Source organism: Crocodylus porosus, unplaced genomic scaffold (genome assembly GCF_001723895.1).
Source record: "Crocodylus porosus isolate Cpor-Errol unplaced genomic scaffold, CroPor_comp1, whole genome shotgun sequence".
NCBI lineage: Eukaryota > Metazoa > Chordata > Crocodylia > Crocodylidae > Crocodylus > Crocodylus porosus.
Genome location: NW_017728886.1, coordinates 264,947,025 through 264,969,399, shown reverse-complemented (window position 1 = coordinate 264,969,399; position 22,375 = coordinate 264,947,025). Strand labels below are relative to the sequence as shown.

General features: G+C 41.3%; 1 protein-coding gene across 10 annotated transcripts in view; it reads left to right on the top strand.

The window, feature by feature from the left end:
• Positions 1-22,375, top strand: part of PTK2 (protein tyrosine kinase 2) — a 352,211-nt gene that overhangs the window by 162,057 nt on the left and 167,779 nt on the right. For all 10 annotated transcript variants that reach the window (XM_019553184.1, XM_019553237.1, XM_019553254.1 and 7 more), the window contains one exon: positions 7,484-7,571. In XM_019553184.1, the coding sequence (XP_019408729.1) occupies positions 7,484-7,571 (88 nt within the window). The remainder of the gene's footprint in view (positions 1-7,483; positions 7,572-22,375) is intronic.

The following is a 22,375-nucleotide window of genomic DNA, read 5'->3' as shown; positions in this document are numbered from 1 at the left end:
AGGGCAGGCCCTACGAGGAGAGGCTACGGGACCTGAACCTGTTCAGCCTCCACAAGAGAAGGCTGAGGGGAGATCTAGTGGTCTGTTACAAACCAGTCAGAGGGGACCAGCTGGCACTGGGGGAGTCCCTGTTCCCCCGAGCACAACCAGGAGTGACCAGGAATAACGGTCACAAGCTGGCAGAGGGTAGATTTAGGCTAGATATCAAGCAGCGGGACTTCATAGCCAGGGCAGCTAGAATCTGGAACCAACTTCCAAGAGAAGTGGTGCTGGCTCCAACCGTGGGGGTCTTTAAGAGGAGGCTAGATGAACACCTTACCAGGGTTGTTTAACCCCAGTACTTTTTCCTGCCCTGACAGGGAGTTGGACTTGAGGATCTGCTCAGGTCCCTCTTACCACCATCTGGTGAGGACTGCATGCCAGTTGCCTTCAGTGAGAATCCACATAGCTAGTTGAAAAAGGAAAGAGTGCTTACTTTATGATAAATATGTCTTTTTGAGATTATGTTGTCAGTTTGAACATTATGGCTTGTCTTCCATCTGTACTTCCAGAGGCCTTGGTTACTAACGACACCAAACTGCAAGAGAACTGAGAAATAATCATGGCTGAGCTGCTATGTCCTTTCTGCAGTTGCATGGGAGCAGGAGGAAGGGCCAAAAGGACACTTCTGTTAAAAAGAGATGTGTAGCTCCAGTCTAAGCCAGGCTGATTACAACATCTTGAAGAACCATGTTCTTTTTAGTATTGGCAATAAATCTGCTTTGTTAGAAATTCATTCGAGAAATAACTGATTAATGCATTTAGGGAAAAATAAAATTTTCAAAATCAATGTTTTAGAAGGTTGGCAACTTGTCCAGAAGCCAATGAGCAAAAGCCTTTTTATATGCTAGTATTTGTATTTAGAGTACCTTGATTTATCTTTAATAATGAGGCTTTTGTTGTCTGGTAGTTGATGTTACTTGATTCATTTTGAGACTATTGGTGAGAATGAGTGATAATCACGTTAACAAGCAAAGTTGGATTTATGGGGAAGATCACTTGCTTTATAAAACATAAACTGGGAAAACATCAAAAGTAATCTTCTAGTCTATGCTATAAATCCAGTGATTGATTCACTAGCATTTTGTTTTTTATAGAATAAGAAAATCTAACTGGATGCTGGGTAGATTGTTATTTAGATCATAATTTAAATAAAAAAATGTGAAGTTTAAGCAATTGATTTTAATCAGCTTTTCATTTGTACCTCAATTATTTTCCAAAGAAAAGTGCATTCTCATAAGAAATTAAGTTTGTGCCCATCACCTTTAACACCTATACCTAACAAAATTGAATGTTATCCTAATCAAATATTCCAAAACTTGAGTATCTGGGAGCTCATTGGTATAACGTTTAGATAGATAGTTATTCAAGGAAAATATTTAGATCTGTTGAAGAATTGCAGTTACCAAATCCTGTTTTTCTGATAGCTGCAGTTAAGACATTTTTTCAGTACATCCCCCAAAAAGGTAAAACTCAGTAAAAATTTCACATAATTATGTAAAATATTAGTCACACCTATGAAACACAAAGGCCTATTGTCTGTGTTATATGAAGCAGTTTTGTTATATAGAGGGGAAAATGTTTATGACCAAATGGGCTATAAACATTAAATCAGAAATTAATGAGGTGTTAGGAGACCATGTGGAACAATGGTCCTCGCATCCATATGCACAACCGTAAAAGAAAATTATTTAAAAAATATATATTGATGGCACATCACCCCACTTTAAATATACTTATAGTACAGGAACAGGCAAGTGTTGGAGGGAGCATGGTCATTTGGAAGGATTGTACCTCGTCTACTACCTGTGGTAGACGACATGTCCCAGAATCCCACTGTTCTAGAAACAGCTTGGAGGCATGGTAAGGGGAATTACAGGATGTCAGCTATCAGATAACCCCTTAAGAGTCTTACTTGACTTTCCTGAAAACTTTATATGCGAGTCATAGGGAACTGATCACTGGGCATCTAATTAAGAATTACAATGGCAAAAGCCTGAAAGAAAAGTGATACCCCTAAAATCACTGATTGGTTTTAAAAGTTTGGGAAGTTTGTCATGGAGAAGTTGTCCTGTGAGGTCAGTGTTCTACAAGGGAAAAGGGGACAAAATACTTACTTAGAAACCTGCTAGAAGTCCCTGGAATGTGTAGAGGAAGAATCTTCTCCTGCCTCCAGACCAGGAATTTTGAGAAACGTTTTTGAGCATTGAAGGAGAGAACACGTTCCCTGAGCTAATAATTTAAGAGCACGTTTGGAACACATTTGAAATCTAAAAGCAAAGGAAGACGAGTAGAAGATTGTGGGCTTTGTACGATGCAGAGTTCTGAGAAAACAAGGGGCTGAATTAAGTAGGTTAAACAGAGATAGACACAGAAGCTTAACAACAGCTATGAAATGTAAAGGAGCTGTCAGACTGAAAGGAAAAAAGAAAACAACACAAGACCCTCCTGTGGATATTTGACTTGGATTAAAGAAGCAATGCTGATAGAAGATAAATGTATCTGTCTAGGAGGGGTGGATATGTATTTCAATATAAAATTTGACACCTGATCTGTTCAAATTGTTAATAAAGTTTATGAAAAAAAGAGAAAGGTGTTTGGTTGATTGACATAACTATGAAAACACCTGGACAGAGTCTTTATACTAGATATGGTGCACCTTTTTGTTACTGAGAAGCTATCCTGTCATATTTGGGGGGGGGGTATAGATAAATATATATATAGATAGGTATCTCTCTACACACACACACACACACACACACAGACACACACACACACACACACACACAGACACACACACACACACTGTCATGCACGCTGCTGTGTGTGTGTAATTTAATCCTTCTAATTAGTAAATGCAGGTCTCCTGGGAGTCACCAGCGTGGACTCCACCCCAGGGGTTGCCTAACTTCATTAGTGTTGTTCGGAGGGTGGGTGATACCAGGCAGTCCAGGCTCCCTCGGTTTGGGCGGTCCATGCGCGCTGTTGGATTCCATGTGTGATGTTGTGCCATTAACTACCCCGTTGTGACAAGAAAGAGACTGCAGGCTTTGGTTCTCAGTGACAGATTGCTTGGCCAGGTTAATTGTCTATGAACAAGCCTAGGCACCAGCAGCAATGACTAGCCGGTCCATTGTGTTAGCTGGGTCATTTGCAGGCGTGGTGCAGAATGAGCATAATCTCTAAGCCCAGTGCAAAGTACTAAGGGTTCCCAGGTCTCTTTTTTTTACACCAATCAAAACAACTTTTATGTTTACAGAAGAGATCAAAAGGGATAAAGCAGTTAACTCATTTAGGGACATAGGCACAAAAGCCCATAGCAGCACACTTCAACCTCCCTGGACTCTGCATTGCTGAACTTAGAGTGGATGTTCTTAAACAACAAGAATTTAAGAACCAATTTCAACACCAGATTGTAGAACAAGAAATCACTCACAGCCTGGATTGTGTTAAGTATGGTCTCAGTAGACACTCTGGATTCGTATCCCATGACTCGATCTGGCCTTTTTAACCCCTGTATCCCTCAACGAGTTAACAGCTTTGTTTATTTCTTTTGATCTCTTCAACCTGCCTTCCTCTGTCGTCTTACATGCTTTGGTTCAGTGGGACTTGTGTGCCATTCTGTGTCATAGCTAAAAATCTCTTGACTTGCCCGGAAGTGGCACTATTGTATCTTTTGCTTGCTCCTTGAAGGTGTCAGAAATACAATACTGGGCTAGCTAGACCTTTGCTGTGACCCAGCTCTTACTTTCCTATGGTCAGTCTGTGGTGCAGATTCTCACTTTCTTGTCTGTCTGGTTATTGGCTCTCTCGCTCTCTCCCCGCTTTGTGCATATTCTTCGTGGAGCCTCAGTGGATGTCAGTGGCAGGCCTAGTGAAAATTATGCCTGCCTGCCACCATTTGTTGCTGCTGCTCATTATGGAATAGCAGGCAGTCAGTCCAGCCTAGGGAATGCATTTGTGGAAATTCACTTAAGAAAACTTGTTTTAAACTTAGTATAAGACGTGTAACTGGACCATTAGTACGGCTCAATATTAGGTCTGTCAGCTAGCCGTCATTTATAGGGTGAAAAAGTGCCTATAAATCTTCCTGCACCCTCCATCCAGCCAAACTCAGTTTTCACTTTGGCATGTGAACAGAATCCAGGCACCGCCCATTTCCTGGGTGGAGGGATTCAAGAAGGAAACGGGGCAAGGACAGAAAGGAATGGAAGAAAGGAGAGGAAAAGAAAAGCAGAAAAGACTGAAGAGAAGCTGGGGAGATGGTGGAAGGAGTAAAAAGAAAATTGGGAATTGAAGGCTGAAGATGCATCAGATGATAGAAGAGTAAAAAACCCCTTTTTTAATTGGAATTTGGTTTTATTTTTCATTTGACCCTGCACTGTAATTTAGTGATAGTTTTGCTGTTTCTATTAGAAAACAAACTTCCTTCAGGTTTCCAAATTTTGGATGCAGTAGGGATGATACTACTTGTCCCCTACTCATGCCATAGATCACCCTAAATTTTTTTGTCGGGAAATCTGGAAGTTAAGACTAATGCAGAAAAGAATTCGGTGCACAGCCCAAGGTATTCTGATGCGTCACAAAATACAGAAACAACTTGGCAACAGCAGCCCACTTCCAGTTGGGAACAGTGCTGCCTTCCTGTCTGAGGATGCTCGAACTGTGATTATGGCACTTCTGTATTTCTGTTTATAACTTACTGGGCGTTGTTCAGCTTTCTTAAGATTCCGTAGGTGGGGGGAGGTTAAACGTAATTTCATGCCAAAGAATAAGCATACAATAGTTTTGGGGGTTTTTTTGAAAGAGGCTTGCCAGATCAAGAAAAAATAGGCCTTTTTAAATGACTATACACTTTTATGAGGATATAGAGGATTTTTCACATGCACACATACATGCGTGTGTGTGTGCATGCACGCACTTGCGCGCTCTCTCTCTCTCTCCTTTTTCTTCTAGTTTGAGGACTATTAAACAGGCAATGCCCATTATTTGAAAAATAAATAAAAATCCTTTAACTTTTGCTTACAACATTTTGATTCTTTGCAATTTTTTGGTGGTTTGGGATTCATTTAACATTCAAATAGGTTTGTTTTGTATAGTTAATTTAATTAATACCTTTTTTTAAAATCAGGTGCTTATCTGTAATTGGGAACAAATGGTATTAAATGTAGCAATATGCTAACCAAGCTCTCAGTAAGAATCTTCATCCATCTCGCTGCAACTGAAGAGTAAAACTTCAGTGTAGGCGTTTGTCACCTTGAATAAAGAATTAAATATTTTTATTTTAAAATGTTTGTAATTAAAAATAGTTTTAGGAGCTGGCCATCTTTGCTAAAATGCTGTGACTTTTTTTCTGTTGTGCATGACTTGCACATTGTAAGAGACCATTACTTAGACTGTGTACGATCATTAGAATTGGGATCTTTTTTTGAGGACAGGACATGTACGTGCTTAGCATCTTGATCCCTGATCAGGGTCTTTAGATACTACTGCAGAACAAATAATAGTACCAGCCCAGCTTCCAATCACCTCTAGCGTTTGTAAACACAAGACCAACTTTGAAGAGATGTAAACCTTGATATAGCCAGTGAATCAAAAGGACTTGTTCTCCTGCTTCACTGGTTCTCAAGCTGTAATTGCATTATGTAGGAATGCCTTGGTGAGCTTTAGATTTTGGAGCTATTATATACACCTGGTATGGATGTGCAAATGTATTGCACAGCCCTCCCACAGAGAAATCTCATCAATCTTTTTGGGATATACCAGGGATGGATGTTGCAGTACTTGATTGGTAAGAGACTGAGGCTGTCTCTCCACACAGTGTGGCTCTCTAATGGGATACAGCATTTAAAACTTTCATTAGGAAAAGCATCTGTGCACTCACTGTTACCAGCTGCAGCATAAACTCTCATACATGTATTCACTAAGGAACACAGGGATTGTTACTGGCTCAAACCATTGATCTCTTGTCTTACCTGCTGCCACTACCCAAAGCACCTGAACCGGCACCTGGCTTGACTGTAGTTTGTGCCCACATTAATGAGTTCTGATGCTTTGATGCTTCAGTCTTGATGATGACAACCTCTCAGAGGTGTTTTGGAGCTGCATGCCTTTAGGAAAACAAAATCAGTTTCAGATCCTGCTAGTTGCCTATCCTGTCTTTTTTGCTGACAGAGAGAGGCTTGACAGGTCCCCGCTGAATCTCCGTAACGAAATCAGGGTATAGTAGAATCCAGCTACTTTGCAGGGTTAGGTCCCTTTGCTCCTGAGTAGATAAGGATTTTCAAACTAACCAGGGGTATATATACCTGCAGCGAGCATCTGTGTGGGATAATCTCTTTTCTGTGGTTTTTATTTCAAGGACCACTGCTGTTCCTGTTAGCTGCATGGGACCACTGATGAGCTCCAGTTGATCAGAGGAGCCTTGCCCTTCAAAAGCAGGGTTGTCAAAAATCGGACCCGCAGAATCCCATCATCTAGCTCCCAGTGCTGTCCCTGGGACTGCAGTTCATCCACATGTTGTACAAAATGCATACCTGACCAACCACATGCACAGGGCCCAGGATGTATGCCCCACATGGCACCCACTCTAGCCAGCCCAGATCCCATGCTGCAAGTAGCACCTGCTCCAGCCCATCCGGGTCACACACTTCATGGGATGCCCCCTAGCCAATCCAGGATGGATGCTTCCTGGGTCCTAGATTGGCTACAATGGGTGCTGTGCATGGCACATCCTGGACCACATCCTGAGATGAGTGGTATGGGTCCTGGCTCTGGGGAGAGGTGGGTCTGTGGGCCCAGTCTGGCCCAGGGGCCAGTCCTGCACCACTCATCCAGCCCATGGAGCCACATGAGTTTGACACCCCTGATTTAAAGTAAAAGCTGCATCCAACAGCTAAGCAGCTTGTCCTTAATTTAACAACTCACTGGCCACGTCTACACGAGAAGCTGACTGTGCAGTCATTACTGCAGTTGTTTAGTACTTGTGTACTTGTGCATACACGTACTAAATGACTGCACAGAGCCAGTTACCATTCAGCAGCTTTGCTGAACGCCTTTTAGGTGACACTGATTGCACAGTTGCTCGTTACAACCGCGCAGTAGCGTTGTGTCATGCTTCGTACTCTAGTGCGCAGTTGTAACGAGCTAGTGTGCAGTCAACATATCGTGTAGATGCAGCCACTGTGAATTGAGTTGTCAACCACCTGGGTATGAATGATCCAAGTTCTACTGGAGCAATTATACCTAGTGCCAGATGGATTTCCCCCATCCCACACTTCTGCATGACTGGGTTGCCAAAATTAGGGGTTTTTCTTTTAATTTGACAAGTTTAATTGTTTTATTTTTAAGAGCATCCGAACATTACATAAAAGACTTATTTTTATGTTGAAATGACTGTGTATTGTTGCATTTTTCAGTGAAATCCTGTTTCCTTCATTTTCAGATATGAACTGCGGATCCGTTATTTACCCAAAGGATTTTTGAATCAGTTCACTGAGGACAAGCCAACACTAAATTTTTTCTATCAGCAGGTAAATGTATTTTCCTGTTGTTTATTGTGTCATTTTTAGTTTGTCAAAGTTTGTTTTAATGAAAGGAGTAAGTGGCAGCTGCAGCAGAAATACACAAAACATTGTAGCACACGTGGAAATGGAAAAGAGTGATATTTTTCTTCCTACAAAGTGATGAGTAATGTTTTGTCAATGGGATGTTTTGGCAAATATTTTCACAACTTGGATGAAATGTGTAGTTGGCTCTTTCATTCCTGTTTCTCATTTTATTGAATGATTGGTTTCCTTTATTCTTGGAAGCGTAACTAAGTGAGTTGTATTTACATCTGTGTAATTATTCTGCAGCCCAAATACATCAGGGTATTTTCAAGTGTCCTCCTAGAATTCACTTCTTGCTATTTAGCAGTGATCTTGAAAAAGATGCATGAAGAAATAGCCATTACAGCAGTCATTAATCCCTCAAGCTGTATTTTCGGATCTGAGGTCTTGTCTGTGTGCTTACCTGAGGCCAATTCTCATGTGTGGATGTTAGAAGTGAAGCACTAAAAAATCTCTGTTTCAATGTCTGAATTTCCAAGTAGGTGCTGAAAATGGATATTTAGGCACCAAGCTTTATCCAATCAAGTTTGAAATGAGAATGTCTTGTCTAGTGTACTAAGAATAGTTGTGTTGTCTTGCAGGAGTTACTGGGTGGAAGTCTGCTCTGTGGTTTGCAGGAGCTGGATTAGTGTTGACTGTATTCATTTTTTAGATGAAAAATTTATGAACTTATGAAAACTTAGGCTGTAAAAAAAAATTGATGTTCCTACCATGTTATGTAGATTTACTATGATGCCTGTTCGATAGATGTGTCTTTGGGTGTGGACAGCTATAGTATTTGAAGCACTCTAGTTCAAATAGCAACACATACATACCTTTCGAACCCTCTAAAAATGACCCTGAAGGAAAAAGGTACTATTAGAAGCACTTGAAAACGAAGCACTTCACCATATATGTGCCTATAATACCAAGCATGATATGGGCCCCTGTGTTCTCCAGCAACTGAAGTGCTTTGCTGTCCATGCCCCACAGGAACCTCCTTCTGCAACCAGGAGAAGAGCCTCTTCTCCTCTCCCCCCCGCCCCCCCCAGGAGCTGGGACACCCTGCATACCCCATGTGCCCCCACTGGAACCAGGAGAGCAGAGCTCCCCTCCTTCCTCCCCCCCCCCACCTTACAGGAACTGAGATGCCCTCTGCTACTCCCTGTGGGACACCAGGAGACTGGAGGCTTCAGCAAAACTAGAATTCTGCAGCCCCCCCAGCCCCTGTGAACCTCCCTGGGCTCCCTGTTCTGGCAGGGGGCACAGAGCTTCCATTCTCTTCCAGTACAGGTGGAGTGGGGTAAAAAGCTGGGAATGGGGGGCATCACTCTAGGAGAGTGATGTTCAGCTCTGCTTCCTACTCTAACCCAACTTTAGGGGTAGGGAAAGGCTGGAGTTGCAGCCCCTGGGAGACTGAGGGTCTCAGAATTATATTAACAGTCTTCTCCACTCCTTCCTAGATATTAAGACGATATTAGGTTAGATATAAGGAAGAATTTTCTCACTAGGAGGGTAGTAAAACTGGAACAGGTTACTGAGAGATCTGGTGCGATCTCCGTCCTTGGAGGTATTTAAGCCCTGGGTAGACAGAGCCTTGGCTGGGCTGATGTAGTTGGGGCTGGTCCTGCTTCGAGCAGGGGGTTGGACTAGATGTGACCTCCCAAGGTCCCTTCCAGCCCTCCTTTTCTATGATTCCTGCCTGCCTCTCCATGGTGGGAGGAGTGGTGCAGGTTGTCACACCCCTTGGCTGGAGAACTGCTGCTGTATGCAGCTGTGTCAATTTTAAAATGCTCCAGCTGTGGGGTGCTGTAGGGGGCTATACATATGTCCATGACTGAAATGATCTATTTTTAAGTGCTTCAAATTGTAGCTCCCTTTTAAATGCTTCAAATGTTACATCCATCTTCAGCTTTTGAGATTCGTCTGTTGAAAAGGGCTTAACAGGTAATACCTCTTATGCCAGTAGTGTCTCAGCTTTATATTACTCCACAGTTTTGTATTGTAGGTGTACCAAGCTGCAGGTATGCTTCATTCCTTTATTTGTTTCAATGGCTGCAACCAATAAAAAGTACTGCTCAGTGCTGATAATTGTTTGAAAAGTGACCTGTCAGGAGGAAAAATAGACCTCTGCCTTATTTTCATCTTTATGATTCATGAAACAAGCCTTCAAATATTGGATGAGGGTGAAAGGCAGATTTGCTTTTGCATGCTAGGAATTATGTGCTTGTCAACACTGAAAGACTCTCTAGTGACTAATAATGTGATACCAGGGTTAAGAAACTGAAAGCTAAATGATTGAAAAGAAACTGAAGTGTTTAAAAATATAGTTTTGTTGGGGGAAGGAGGTCAGTGCATTCATAATAATAGTAATTTGTTTAAAGTAACTCCAGTGATGAATTACTAAGTTGAATGTTTCATCAACACAACACTTCCAAACTTCCAGTTAAGACATGAGAACTCATAACCCTGAGACCCTCTTCCTAAAAAGATCTCCACCACAAGAAGGGAGAATCAGATTTGGTCTGGCTGATCAAATGTACCTAAAGCTAGGGGGTTTTGTTTCTTTTCAGCAAAGTTCATGTAAAAAGATGTGTCTTGCTTCATCAAAATAAAGCAAAAAATGCCTGAAGCTTGGTTTAAAAAAAAAAAAAAATCCTTTGCAAATTATTCCCCAACCATTCTTAAGCATAGATTTGGTTTCTGTTGAGTTGCTAATTTGTATTTTCTTGGAATTCTTACTAGTCATTTTCCAGGACGGTTTAAAAAATGAATATTATATATAAACAGAATTGTTCTAATTTGTTGTAATAATACAGTCATTGTTAACTATAACATAGGAAACCTTTATGAACAGCTCAGATGGACCTCACGCTTGGTCTTAGACTGTATTAGTGCAGCTCTGACCCTGGGAATTAAACTTTTGTTATTGGATACCTTTTACACTGCAAGGACAGCTGTACTCATGGACTATTCTCCATCTGTTTCTCTGCCAGGATTAGGAGCATCCTGATTTTTAGTCAGGCATTTAGGGATCATAAAGTTTGTGGCATACCTCCCAAAACTTAGAGAGAAACTGTGAAATAAATGCAGAACAAGGACTTAATTACTGATATAAAGCTAGGGAAATTTTGTATTATAAATCAAAATCATCAGTTTCCACTGTTCAGATTTTGTGCAAAAAAATTTGGCATATCTAAGAAGGAAAAATGTGAATTCTTTCTGCTCTCCCAACCACATTTTTATTTCTGATTTGAATTTGGAATTAATATATTAACTCCAATTAAGTACAACTGCACATTAAGGATGGTGAGCCATTTATTCTGCTGGCACCATTATGATGCTTAAGTAAATCAACTGTAATTTTTAAATGCACTTTAAGAAAATAAATGTTGTTTTGGGCTGTGAACTTGAATTCCAAACGCAGCTCAGGTATGCTGCTTCTTAGGGTTAATCTGCCCTTCCAGGCTTTGGCTCGCTCTCCCTATGCCTCTTCCCAGCGTTAGGGTGGCTTTGTTTGGGCAGCTTGGATTTGAATTTGTTGTCTAGGATTCACGGTGGCACTGTATAAAACCCAGTTGTCATTTGGCTTTAGTTTTTTAAAGATGCCCTGCCCTTGGCATCTGTTTTTAAACTGTTTCTACTTTATTCCACATATGCAAACAAGTGTCTCAGATGCCCAAGCCACCTTTTTTTCCAAGTGACAACCAAGTTTATGTCTGGAATAACAAATGAACTCAAGTCAGCAGGCTGCTTAAGAGTTGGTGGCTCTCATGAGCTCAATCCTCTCCCTTCCTCTGAGGGAGGACACATATAAGAATAACGGGAGCCATCTGCTTTCTTAGCTGGGTCCTGAGAAGATCAGCTCTCCTGTCCCACAGTGAGAATCAAGGGGCAGCGGCAGCTGTTTCTTTTAATCCCTTCTGGAGCCCTGTTTTCCCCACACCTGCAAGGCAATGTTGCTTTGGTTGGTGAAACAGGAAGGGTTCTGCAGGTCCCAGACAGTTTATAACATGTACCTGGAAGATTTAAAACCCTGCACATTAGCCATATTTGCAGCTCTTTTTGGTTTGCTAAGTTGGGGGAACACCGAAGAAGGGGTTACAAATGATTGAGAATGGCCAGGTGGTACATCCCGACCTCCAGATATTACTAACTGTAGGTAGGTAGATGCCTTTATCTGGAAACTCAGAGGGTCAGCGGGTGCTGTGCTGGATATAGGCAGGAACACTGAACTACACATAAATCACGTGTCGCTATATGCATGTCTGGAGCTGCCCACATGTAAATCCTATGCTGGATATGAAAAAGTAGTTCTGCTGGACAAGTGTGCTGTGCAGGAACCTTAGGGTATGGACAAACATACTTTTTAGCTGCTTTAAAAGGGTAGAGAAGCCTTTGCTTTGGAGTGCACAGCAGCTGATGATCAAACTATTGTCTTGGCTTGATCCTGAAAAATAGAAGTAAGCTACCATATTTACTTGAATATACATTTATTTACTTGAATATATACTTTTTCCCCCCATTCAGCATGGGGGGGAGCCTCATTTTGTATTCGAGTACTGGCCCAGGGCAGGTAGCTGCTGTGGCTCCAGCTCTGGATCCAGCAGAGCAGCTAGCTGCCTGCCTGCTGAGCACCAGTGCTGGAGCTGCTGCCACCACTGCTGCCTGGAGTCACCAGCCATGGAGTCAGTGGTAGCTGTGGTGGGTCTGGGGAGACAGCCAGTGGCGTGAGGCAGGAATCCGGCAACAGGGCAGGCTGGGCTGTGACTGGAGCTGCTGGGGCCAGGGCCAGGTCCAGAGCTATTATAGGTATAAGGTAAGTGGCAGCAGGGTGGAGGCAGGAAGAGAGCCAGGGTCAGGCTGTTGCCCCTCTGTCCCCGACATTTGTTTCCCCTACAACCACTCTTCCTGCTGCAGCAGTGGAAGGACACAAATAATTAAATTCCATGCATGGAATTTACAATGCACTAAAAATTACACTAAATTTATAATTTTGCCAGGGATATAATTTAATTATTGGAGGGAGGGGTCATCTTAAATTTGAAGTTGTCTTGGATTTGGGTAAATATACTAAGTCTTACCAATCTTGACCCTGAATGAAAAAGTGTTAAGTTGGAGTGATTTTTTTTTTTTTTTGTATTTCTGTAGAATCATGCAGCAATATATAACCTCTTCCTCAATATCAATGTCCTCTGATATTGGTACAACTATTATGTCTGTCTGTACCCTTCAGTATATTGAATATGGAGTTGTATTACACCATCGTTGCAGAATCACTCTTCTGTAATAGTTCTGCAGATGTCAGCTTGCCTCACTGTCGTGATGCAGTGCTTGTCTGATGCATCATTATCAGAAGTAGAGGACCAGATTCTGCCCACAGCTAAAACCCTTTGTTTCCAAGATGTTATGAGGGCTTATTATTATCATCATGACGCTATCTAAATGTTAGCCTTTCATCATAAGAAGGCTACAGTGCATGAGATAAAATAGTGTGGAATAAGGCAACAAGTAGAGTGAAATGCTAGAAGGGTTTTGTGTAATTAGACTTTGATTTACATGAATCTAACTTGATAACTGTGGATGGAGCCATCAAACTGCTAATGCCCTTGCAAAATGTCTGGGGAGATTTAACCAACTAAAGGATCCAAAGAGTTAAGTGCACTAAAATATGAAAATTAATATTGAAACATATCTAATATGGTATTATATGGCATATTTAAGTATTCTGCTTCTTAGTAAAATCAGCTGCATATTAGAATTGGAGCCCCAAAACCATATGCCACAAGCTTTGTGCTACGTGTGTTTTACGTCACTTATTAGAAACTCACTTTATAGAATCAGCCAGTTATTAGAATCAAAATCTTAACCCATAATCTATGCATACGAGTTTTTTTTCTACTGGCTTTTAGAATTAAATCTGCTTCAGCTTACAGTGCCGGTGGGTGTGCAGTACACAGCTAGGTTGCAGGATGATTGTAAACTTATTGTAATAGATTAGTAAAATACAATGAAGTACCCCAGTTTCTTGATGGGTCTCGGCACAGACTTTTTATTTTTCTTACTTTTTGTCCAAAGCTTATTAGAATCAATAGTAATGTGCCTGATGTGATTCTAATAAGTGGCAGACATTGTACAGCAAGTGGAAGTCAGGATTATTCGAAGCTTGATTATATAGGTTGACCATAAAATCATAGAAGAGTAGAGATGGAAGGAACTTCAGAAATCATTTAGGCCAATCCCTGCTTTTAAAGGATCATCCCTGACTAAAGCATCCCAGTTAAGTGCTTGTCTAACCATCTCATAAAAGCTTCCAAGGATGGAGATTCCTGGGTAACCTGTTCCAATGCTTAACCTCTTTCGGTGAAAATCTCTTCCTTGTATATAAGTAGAGCATTTTGGTTTTTTATGCGTCTTGTGAAGGGGGTAAGTTTGACATCTTTGAAACAGCATGATAATTTTCTCTTGGGCTTTGCTAATCCTGTCTTCAGAGCAGGGTCTTGGTACTGTATAGCAAATAAAACATAGAGCCACGTGTTGTATTTTGAACAGGAAGGATTAAATAAATGCATGGTAGATAGCTGCTCATTTAGTAAACTTTCTATTCTGAATGAGGCAGACATCAGTGGAAAAAATAATTTTGGCATTTCCCGCCTTTTGAGGGCTTGAATTCTCAGGTGTCAGAATGGCCTTTCATGTCATTTTTCCATGCAGTTTGCTAGATTTTTAAAAAGGCATCTGAAAAAATAGAAATTTTCATCTGGTGGTCTCATGTTGCTCCCACAAGCCTTCACCTAGGTTAAAAACATTGGGTGCACTACCCAGGCCTTTTCCACTTGAGCTAACAGAGCAACTGCCTTCAGCAGGGATTGTCATCCCCTGGGGAGACCAGCTATAAAAAGGATACAACATACTTTTCTAGTGGGCTTCACAAATTTGTGGCCCGCAGAGGAATGGCAAGACGCGGGAATTTTGGGCTCTGCTCCAAGTTGTAATGGGCGTAGATTCGTCCGCCTCTTCCCCTCAAGCATGGCCCCATTCAGCCCTACTTCTTCTGACCTCTCCCTTTCCAGTTTCTTCCAGTCCCAGTCTCTTCAAGCCTCTTTTTTCCCAACCATTTCCAATCTGCCCATTTCCCATGCCTTACCCGACTCTGCTTGCCTAGCCAGTATCAGCGTTTCCCCAGCCCTGCCTCCAGTCCCACCTCCTCTCCTGCGTTCCCTATCCCCAGCGGCACTTAGTCCCAGTTGCTCTTCCCAAGCTCCTTGTCCAGGGCATGTTGCTTTTCCTCCACCCCTCCCTTGTTCTTCTGGCTCCTTCTCAGTCTTTTAATTAGCTAACACCGTAACTCTGGGCTGTGCTGCGTCCACTTAGCAGTAAGCTAGAACATGCTCAGTGGGGACAGGTTCTTTGGAGAATTCAGCTATTACAAATCTACGTCTCTGCTAAGCACACGATTTTTATGGTGATTTGTAGGGCAGACTTTCATGGCACAAAAGAGCCAACCATTGCCAAACGTCCATGTTCAGAAGTGTCGGGATGGTAGAGTTTTTCACAGAAAAGGTTGCCAGATGTTTTATTGTGGGCAAAAATGGCATGTTTCCATTGAAGAAAAACTAGAAAACCTCCTCAGTCAGACACCACCCCCTTCCCAGTGTTGCAAACAGGCACGTGATTAAAATTTGATAAAATAGGGCCTTATGATGGAGAGGTGTCCGGCAGCCTTAGCGGTAGGTGTCACTCTCAGGCTGCCTTTATTTTGTAAAATTTCCCAAGTCGTCACGGCAGCAAGCTGAGCAGAGGGTTACATTTGATGAGAAATAGCAAATCATAACTGTTTACGCTGCAGTGGCTACAGGCTGTTTTATTGAATTCACATATAAAAAGGCCCTCCTTTCATGCACTGTTAATAAAAAGAATCTCTTGGTGAAATCAGTGGTGGGTTAAAAAAAGGATATACTGTTCTCAGGTAGCTTAGGGTCAGTGCCGGTGTTCCCAAACATGGAGTCAGCTCTGAAAAGAATACAGAATAACTTTTGAATCATATTTTTTTTCTAATGTAACTGAGAGGAACGAACATGGTACTGGGAGGTGGGAACCACAATCTCCCCCCACCTCTATACTCTTTGTCCCTGGAGAAAATATGGGGCTTGGGGAAAGGGTGAGTTCTGTGTTGACCGTGTTGAATTTAGGGTCATGCGTGGCTTATTTAATCAGACATGAGAGAGGCTTGGTTACGGGGAGATGTAGATTTGGGAGTTCTCAGTGTAAAGAGTATCATTAAATCCATGCAGACAGAAAAAGACAAATATCACACTGGACATTTTAGAAGTCCATTTGTAATTTATCTCATTATTTATCAGTTATGTGCACTTAAAGGTGCCTGACGATACAATATGCCATATTTTCCTTCTAAAATGCTCCTAATCCGCACTTCTTTGGAGGCTAAATTAGTATTTCAGGAGCGTTAACTTCACAAAAATGTCCTTTTTTTGCTTTTAAATATTTCCTTTTGCAGCATCTAACACTATAATGAGACATGCTAAAATAATATTCATTACAGTAGCATGATTTGGTGTTGAGATTTAGTAGCGGTACTTAATGTGACAAATATACGCTTTGATATTTTTTCCAAAAAAAGAGTACTGGGAAACATAGTTTTGGATTAATAAGAAGCTTCTGGCAGCTGGAGATGTGCTTCGTAATGTCTGAACAGCTAACACAATAATGTCTCTGAGAAACAAATGTAGTTTTAAAGTGCTTAAAATACTTCTGTTTCTGTAATGAAAATCAGTATCTTACATCCCATAATAGGAAAATTTCTCATCCAAAGTAAAATACCATATTTAATACTTGCAGTATTTCTTGCTTTCAAGAACATCACAGAGCAAGGATTTTATAGTTGTGATAATTCAGAAATCGTGAGCGAGGTAAGAATGTTACAAAAGTTTCAAATAATTTAACAGCTTCATCTTTGAACCTCAGTTGCAGAAGCTGAAGCATATTTAAAAGTAGAAATGCTGGCAGAAAGCTGGTAGAATAGGGCTTCTTAGATGAGATGTTAACTTAATGAAGAATTGACCTCAGGAGCCCTGAACCAAATGACATTGTTGTTTGATGACAATAAAAACTCAAAAGAAAATCAAGGACATCTGAAAAAGAACTCCATATTGTGTCCTGCATTGATCCCCATTAAAAAAGTGTGCATAAAGGGCTAATGGTTAACACGTAAAGTATGCCCTAAAGGGAAGCGGTAATAAATATGAGGATAGCAGCTGCCTAAAAACTAAAAAGGTAAATCAAGCTAAACATTACCTGTCTGCTGGTAACAGCTTGTAAGGACAATTATCAGTTAAGTATCATTCTGTGGAGGTTAAAGTTTCTGGAGCCTGAAAATTAATCTTTATATTTGAAAAATAATATTACAGTAGCAGTTGGGCATTTTTAAAATGTCCTCATGTCATCCTTCCATCATAAGCTTTCATTTATGTAGTAATAATTTTATACCTCTTGAATATGCTCTATAAAATGCTTCTGCTTTCTGATAACACACTTCTTTTGCGGTATGCTAGTAGCCAAATGTGTGTCTGTCTGCTATTTCCTAAGTACGTAGTCATACTCAGTCCTGCAGTAAAGGTGTGCTTTGATTTTAAAATTGTGCCTATCCACTCCAGTTCTGAAAGTGGCTTAATGAGCTTTTTCTGGTCAGGAATGATAAAGGTGACAGTAGCAGAATGTTAATTCCAACTGATAGGAGATGGCCAATTTTAGCCAGCATCAGCTTCTACAGTGTGTCCCATTCTTTAGGTTTGTAGAAGACCTAAGCATGACATCTGTAGAAACCATAACTGTGTGTCTGCTTATTCATGTATGTATATAGACTATACCTTTCATGTTGTACATCTGCATCCAGATAAGAGATGTTCTTGTGTTACTCTTATTAATAGGTTAAATGCATAAAACATTGGACAAGAAATTGAGAGCATCTGAGTCACAGTGCTAATTTAGACTAGAAAAGTGAACTTCTACAAGGGGAGGAGAGACAGTATAAAATTAGCTGTTTGCCAAGCATGCCCAGTAGGTTGGGTACTTTATGGTTCCCTAGTGTATAGTCCTACTTTATTAAAGACTCGAGTAGCAGAAGTGCGTATTACATTGACATCTGGAGAGCTGCCCACCCTGACAGAAGGGATAATTTTTAGCCATTCTGCCCCCAAACAATACCTTTTCAAGAGTTGATTTTTTCCTAATCTCTAATGCCCTTATTATTAACACAGGGGATTGCAAAATTGGTGAGGGATGTCAAAGATCAACTCCAGTTCATAAAGCAACTCTGACCTCAGAAGAGGGGGAGGAGGAGCTGAGGGCAGATGGCAGATGAATGTTATCTAATGCAGAATCTGTGCTTTTAACTGCTAGAAAAGACTGAAGCTTTAATTTCCCCTGATGTAGACTTATCATCTGTAATGACTCTTGTATTATCAGGTAGCATAAGGGGGAGGCAGGGGGAGGGCAGGTGCATGCAGGTAGTGAAGAGGTAGACAAAACACATTTGAAAAGAAGCTTTGGGCTTCTGTGCATATCATTCAAATGGGAGCAAACAAAATTAAGAACATAAAACAGTAAGTTTATTCCTAAGGTTTTGCAGTTCTGGCTTCTGGGGCTCAGATCTTGAGATAGCTCAGCCCAAAGAAGGGCGAAGTAGTCAGTGCTTGGACAGGAAAACCCAGGGTCCAGCAGGGAGTTAATCCTGGTAACTTGTCATTGACTTGGTTGTGAAAAGGTTTTAAAACCCTTTGCTTGTGACATGTATGTGACATTCATACGAACAATTGTATTGTGGTGACTGCCTTACGGCAAAGTACTTAGTGCTTTCGCTTCAGTGAAATGTGCTAGCTTTTCAGTACAGTGGTGTGCTATAACAGAATGAGGCAAAAAGCACCGAGTATTTTGCCTCTTGAAATGATCATATATTATTTGTAGTATTTTAGTGCCTTGAACAATTATAATGGCCAGGACCCCTTTGTTTGCCACTTGTGGAAGAAATCAAACTTCACGTTGTGGTTGAATCATAACTGACAGAGCCAGCCTTTCTTTATTTAGGGCTATACTGCAATCACAGGGAGGATTTCATACAGCAAGGGGAATCACCCACTTGTCTGTTTCAAAGCAATCCTCCTCCTCTCTGAGTTTTCAAGCATTTTTATACTTAAGACAGATAAAGAGGAAAAAAAATACAACCTTGGAGAAACTAAAACAAGTTTACTTAATTGGACATCTCTGGACAGGGTAATAAGACATGCAGGATTTCTTATCTCAAAACATGTAACTGAAATAAGCAGTATCAGCACTTCTGTCTGTTTTTCTAGTCAAGTAGGCCAAAAGCCTGACTAAATTTACTCCTACATTCCCTAATTTTTTTTCAACAAGTTAGATATTTATAGCCATTACCCTTTCAACTTCTAGTTTTTCTTTCTTTTTACTTTCTTCTGTTTCAACATACAAATTATATACTTCATTTTTGGGTGATGGGCTGTTCCTCGTTTGTTTGGCAGCATAGCTTAAGCAGCATTGTATTATCATAAACACTAGGCATACTTCAATAAAAACAACAAACAATATCAACAAACTATGAATGAGGGTAGAGCCTAAGGAACTGAAAATAGAGCTAAACCAAGAATTCAAATTCCAACCATCTGACTTATGCAATTTAGCTGCTTCTTTTTGAATATGTTTACTTAAATCCTGGATTTCTTCTGAATTATCGAGAATATAAGCACAACATTCTTTACCTATTACAGCACAGACTCCTCCTTTGCTGGCTAGTATATAATCTAACACAAGTTGGTTTTGCAATGTCATTTGCCTTATTTCCTTCATTTCTGTATTTATTTTATCAAAATTATCAGCAGTAGCATTAGCAATCTTTTCCAGAGATGCTGCAACTTTCTTTATCTCGGACATAGCTAAGCCTGTGCTATAGCTGGGGAACACTATACCCCAAAACCTTTGATTTTCTGTAATTTTGCGAACATTGCGAATTCTTCCTTTAGGTAAGTGAGATTTAATAGTGAAGGCAGGATACGCTGCGGAGACATAGCATGTTCTTCTTCAACCGGAGGGAAGATTTTTACAGGCCTTATCTCTTCACACAAAATAGTGACCAGTATATCCACCTGTATTACTGTGTGAGGACATCATCCGTTGTGAATAATAGCTTGAAAATTGACCTGCAGGGGAGTAGTTAGATATCCAGGAACCATTAGAAACCAAGCACCATTTATCTTAAATTCTACCTCGCACTTACTGACTCCTACTGCAACATGAGATCTAGGAACTAGGTAGAGGCCTTTTTCTTGTCCTGAAGGGCATAGTGTTGTCATTGGGGCATATCCTCTTCGCTCTGTAGTGGCAAATCCTCTTTGCCAGTAGGCACTTGGCTCAGTACTGGTCTTGAGCTCTCCTGCTGGCAGGCACTAGGCTCACTACCAGTCTGGAGGCTGATCACAAGATTGATATGGAGGAGACTCTGGGTGTAATGGGGGCTGATGTTTCCTTACTGTGTGAAGCGTGGATCCATGTCTGGAGTCCTTGACACTTTATTGCAGTGTTGGTGGTCAGGGGTACCTGGAATGGGCCTTTCCAGAGAGGTTCCAGAGATGACTTTTGTGGATGGACTTTTATATGCACCCAATCTCTAGGCAGGATAGAATGGCATGGCTCATCTAGTTCTTTGGGGAGAGCGGCCTGTACCTGTGAATGAAAAGCCTTAACACACTTCATTAGTGCCTTACAATAGTCCAGAATAGTATCATCGAGTGAATGTATATCGAAAATTGGGAGGCAACAGGTGGCGAGGCGGGGAGCCTCATGGGTCTTCCCATTAGACTTTCATGTGGGCTAAGCCCAGTCTTTCGGTTGGCAGTAGTTTCGTACTCATAAGGGCTATGGGATTTGCATCTGGCCATTTTAGATGAGTCTCAGCACAAATTTTGGCCAGTTTATTTTTCAGAATGCCTGAGGCTTGTGGATGGTATGGGCAATGAAAGTCCTGTTGGATCTGCAGGACTGTGCAGATTTCTTTCATTATCTGTCTAGTAAAATGAGTTCCTCTATCAGAGTTTAGGGATAAAGGAATACCAAACCTTGGAATAAAGTCTCTGAGCAACTTTTTGCTTACAGTGATGGTGTCAGCTTTTGCACATGGGTAGGCTTCTACCCATCCAGAAAACATGCATACAATAACAAGAACATACTCATAAGGACAACATTTCTGCATTTGAATAAAATCTAATTGTAAGTTTACAAACATTCCCCAAGTTGGGGGATGTGCTGTCGTCTTTGTTTTTACAGGCTTTCCCACATTATGGGCTTGGCAAATAGGACAGGTGTGGTAGTACTGTTAAGCCACAGATGGAAAAGTTGGAGCAAACCAGTCAAGTTTAACAGCTTCTATCATCTTCCCCTTTGCTCACATGTGCCGTGCCATGGTGTATGTGAGCAAGATGAGGAAGAAGGACCACTGGGTACACCAGGCAGCCGTCTCGGGAGCGCCACAAATGGTCAGGGTGTAACAAACACCCAGCCAGTCTCCATGCATGTTTCTCGGGTTCTGGAGTCTAATCTTGGAGGAGGGCAACGTCGTGAAGACTTGCTAATGGAGACTGGTCAGTTGGAATAGACAAAAACACAGGTGTAGTCTGAGGAGCGGAAATAGCTGCAGCTTTGGCAGCAGAATCTACCAGGGCATTTCCACGTGTAACATCATCATAAGGTTTCTGGTGAGCTTGGCATTTAATAATAGCAACAGCAGAAGGTAATTGTAAAGCATTCAACAAGGCATTTGTGTATGGGCCATTACTAATCTTGGCACCTCCTGAAGTGAGGAAGCCTCTTTGTTTCCAGAGTTGGCCATAATCATGTACAATACCAAAAGCATAGTGAGAATTAGTATAAATATTAACAGAGGCAGCAGAGGCTAGGGTGCAAGCCCTGGTGAGGGCCACAAGCTCAGCAACTTGAGCTGAATATACATTAGGTAAGTGATGGCTTTCTGTAACATCATACTGGGAACATATTGCATATCCTGTGACAAGGGAACCTTTTGAGTTTCTTTGACATGATCCATCAAAATAGAATACTAGATCTGGGTTTTGCAAGGGGTTGTCCTTTAGATCAGTGCGGGGCATTGTTAGGTGAGCAGTAACAAAAATGCAGTCATGGGGTTCACCATCGGAAGGGGTAGGTAACAGAGAAGCAGGGTTTAAAACAGGGCACCTAGTTAGGGTGGCATTTCCAGCAGAGAGAAGCAAGATTTCATACTTAGTTAATCTAGCATTTGAAAGGTGTTGGGTTTTTGTTTTTAGCGAAAGGGCTGCTACAGCATGTGGGACAGCAACAGTAAGGGGAGAACCTAATACAAGGGTGGAGGAAAGTTCAACAGTGACGGTGGCTGCAGGTACAGCAAGGAGACATAGAGGAAATCTGGCTGTAACTGGGTCAAGAGCAGAGCTATAATAAGCAATGGGACGGTGCTTGTCTCCATGTGTCTGAGTAAGTACTGCAGGTGCAAATCTGTCCTTTTCGTGACAAAAAAGAATAAAAGGTTTAGTATAATCGGGAAGGCCTAAAGCAGGAGCTTGTGACAGAGCTTGTTTAATAGAGGCAAAAGCGGCTTTGATTTCTGAAGTCCAGGGTAAAGGCTCAGGGGTATTAACAAGAGTCAGATTTTGCAGCGGCTTGACTAT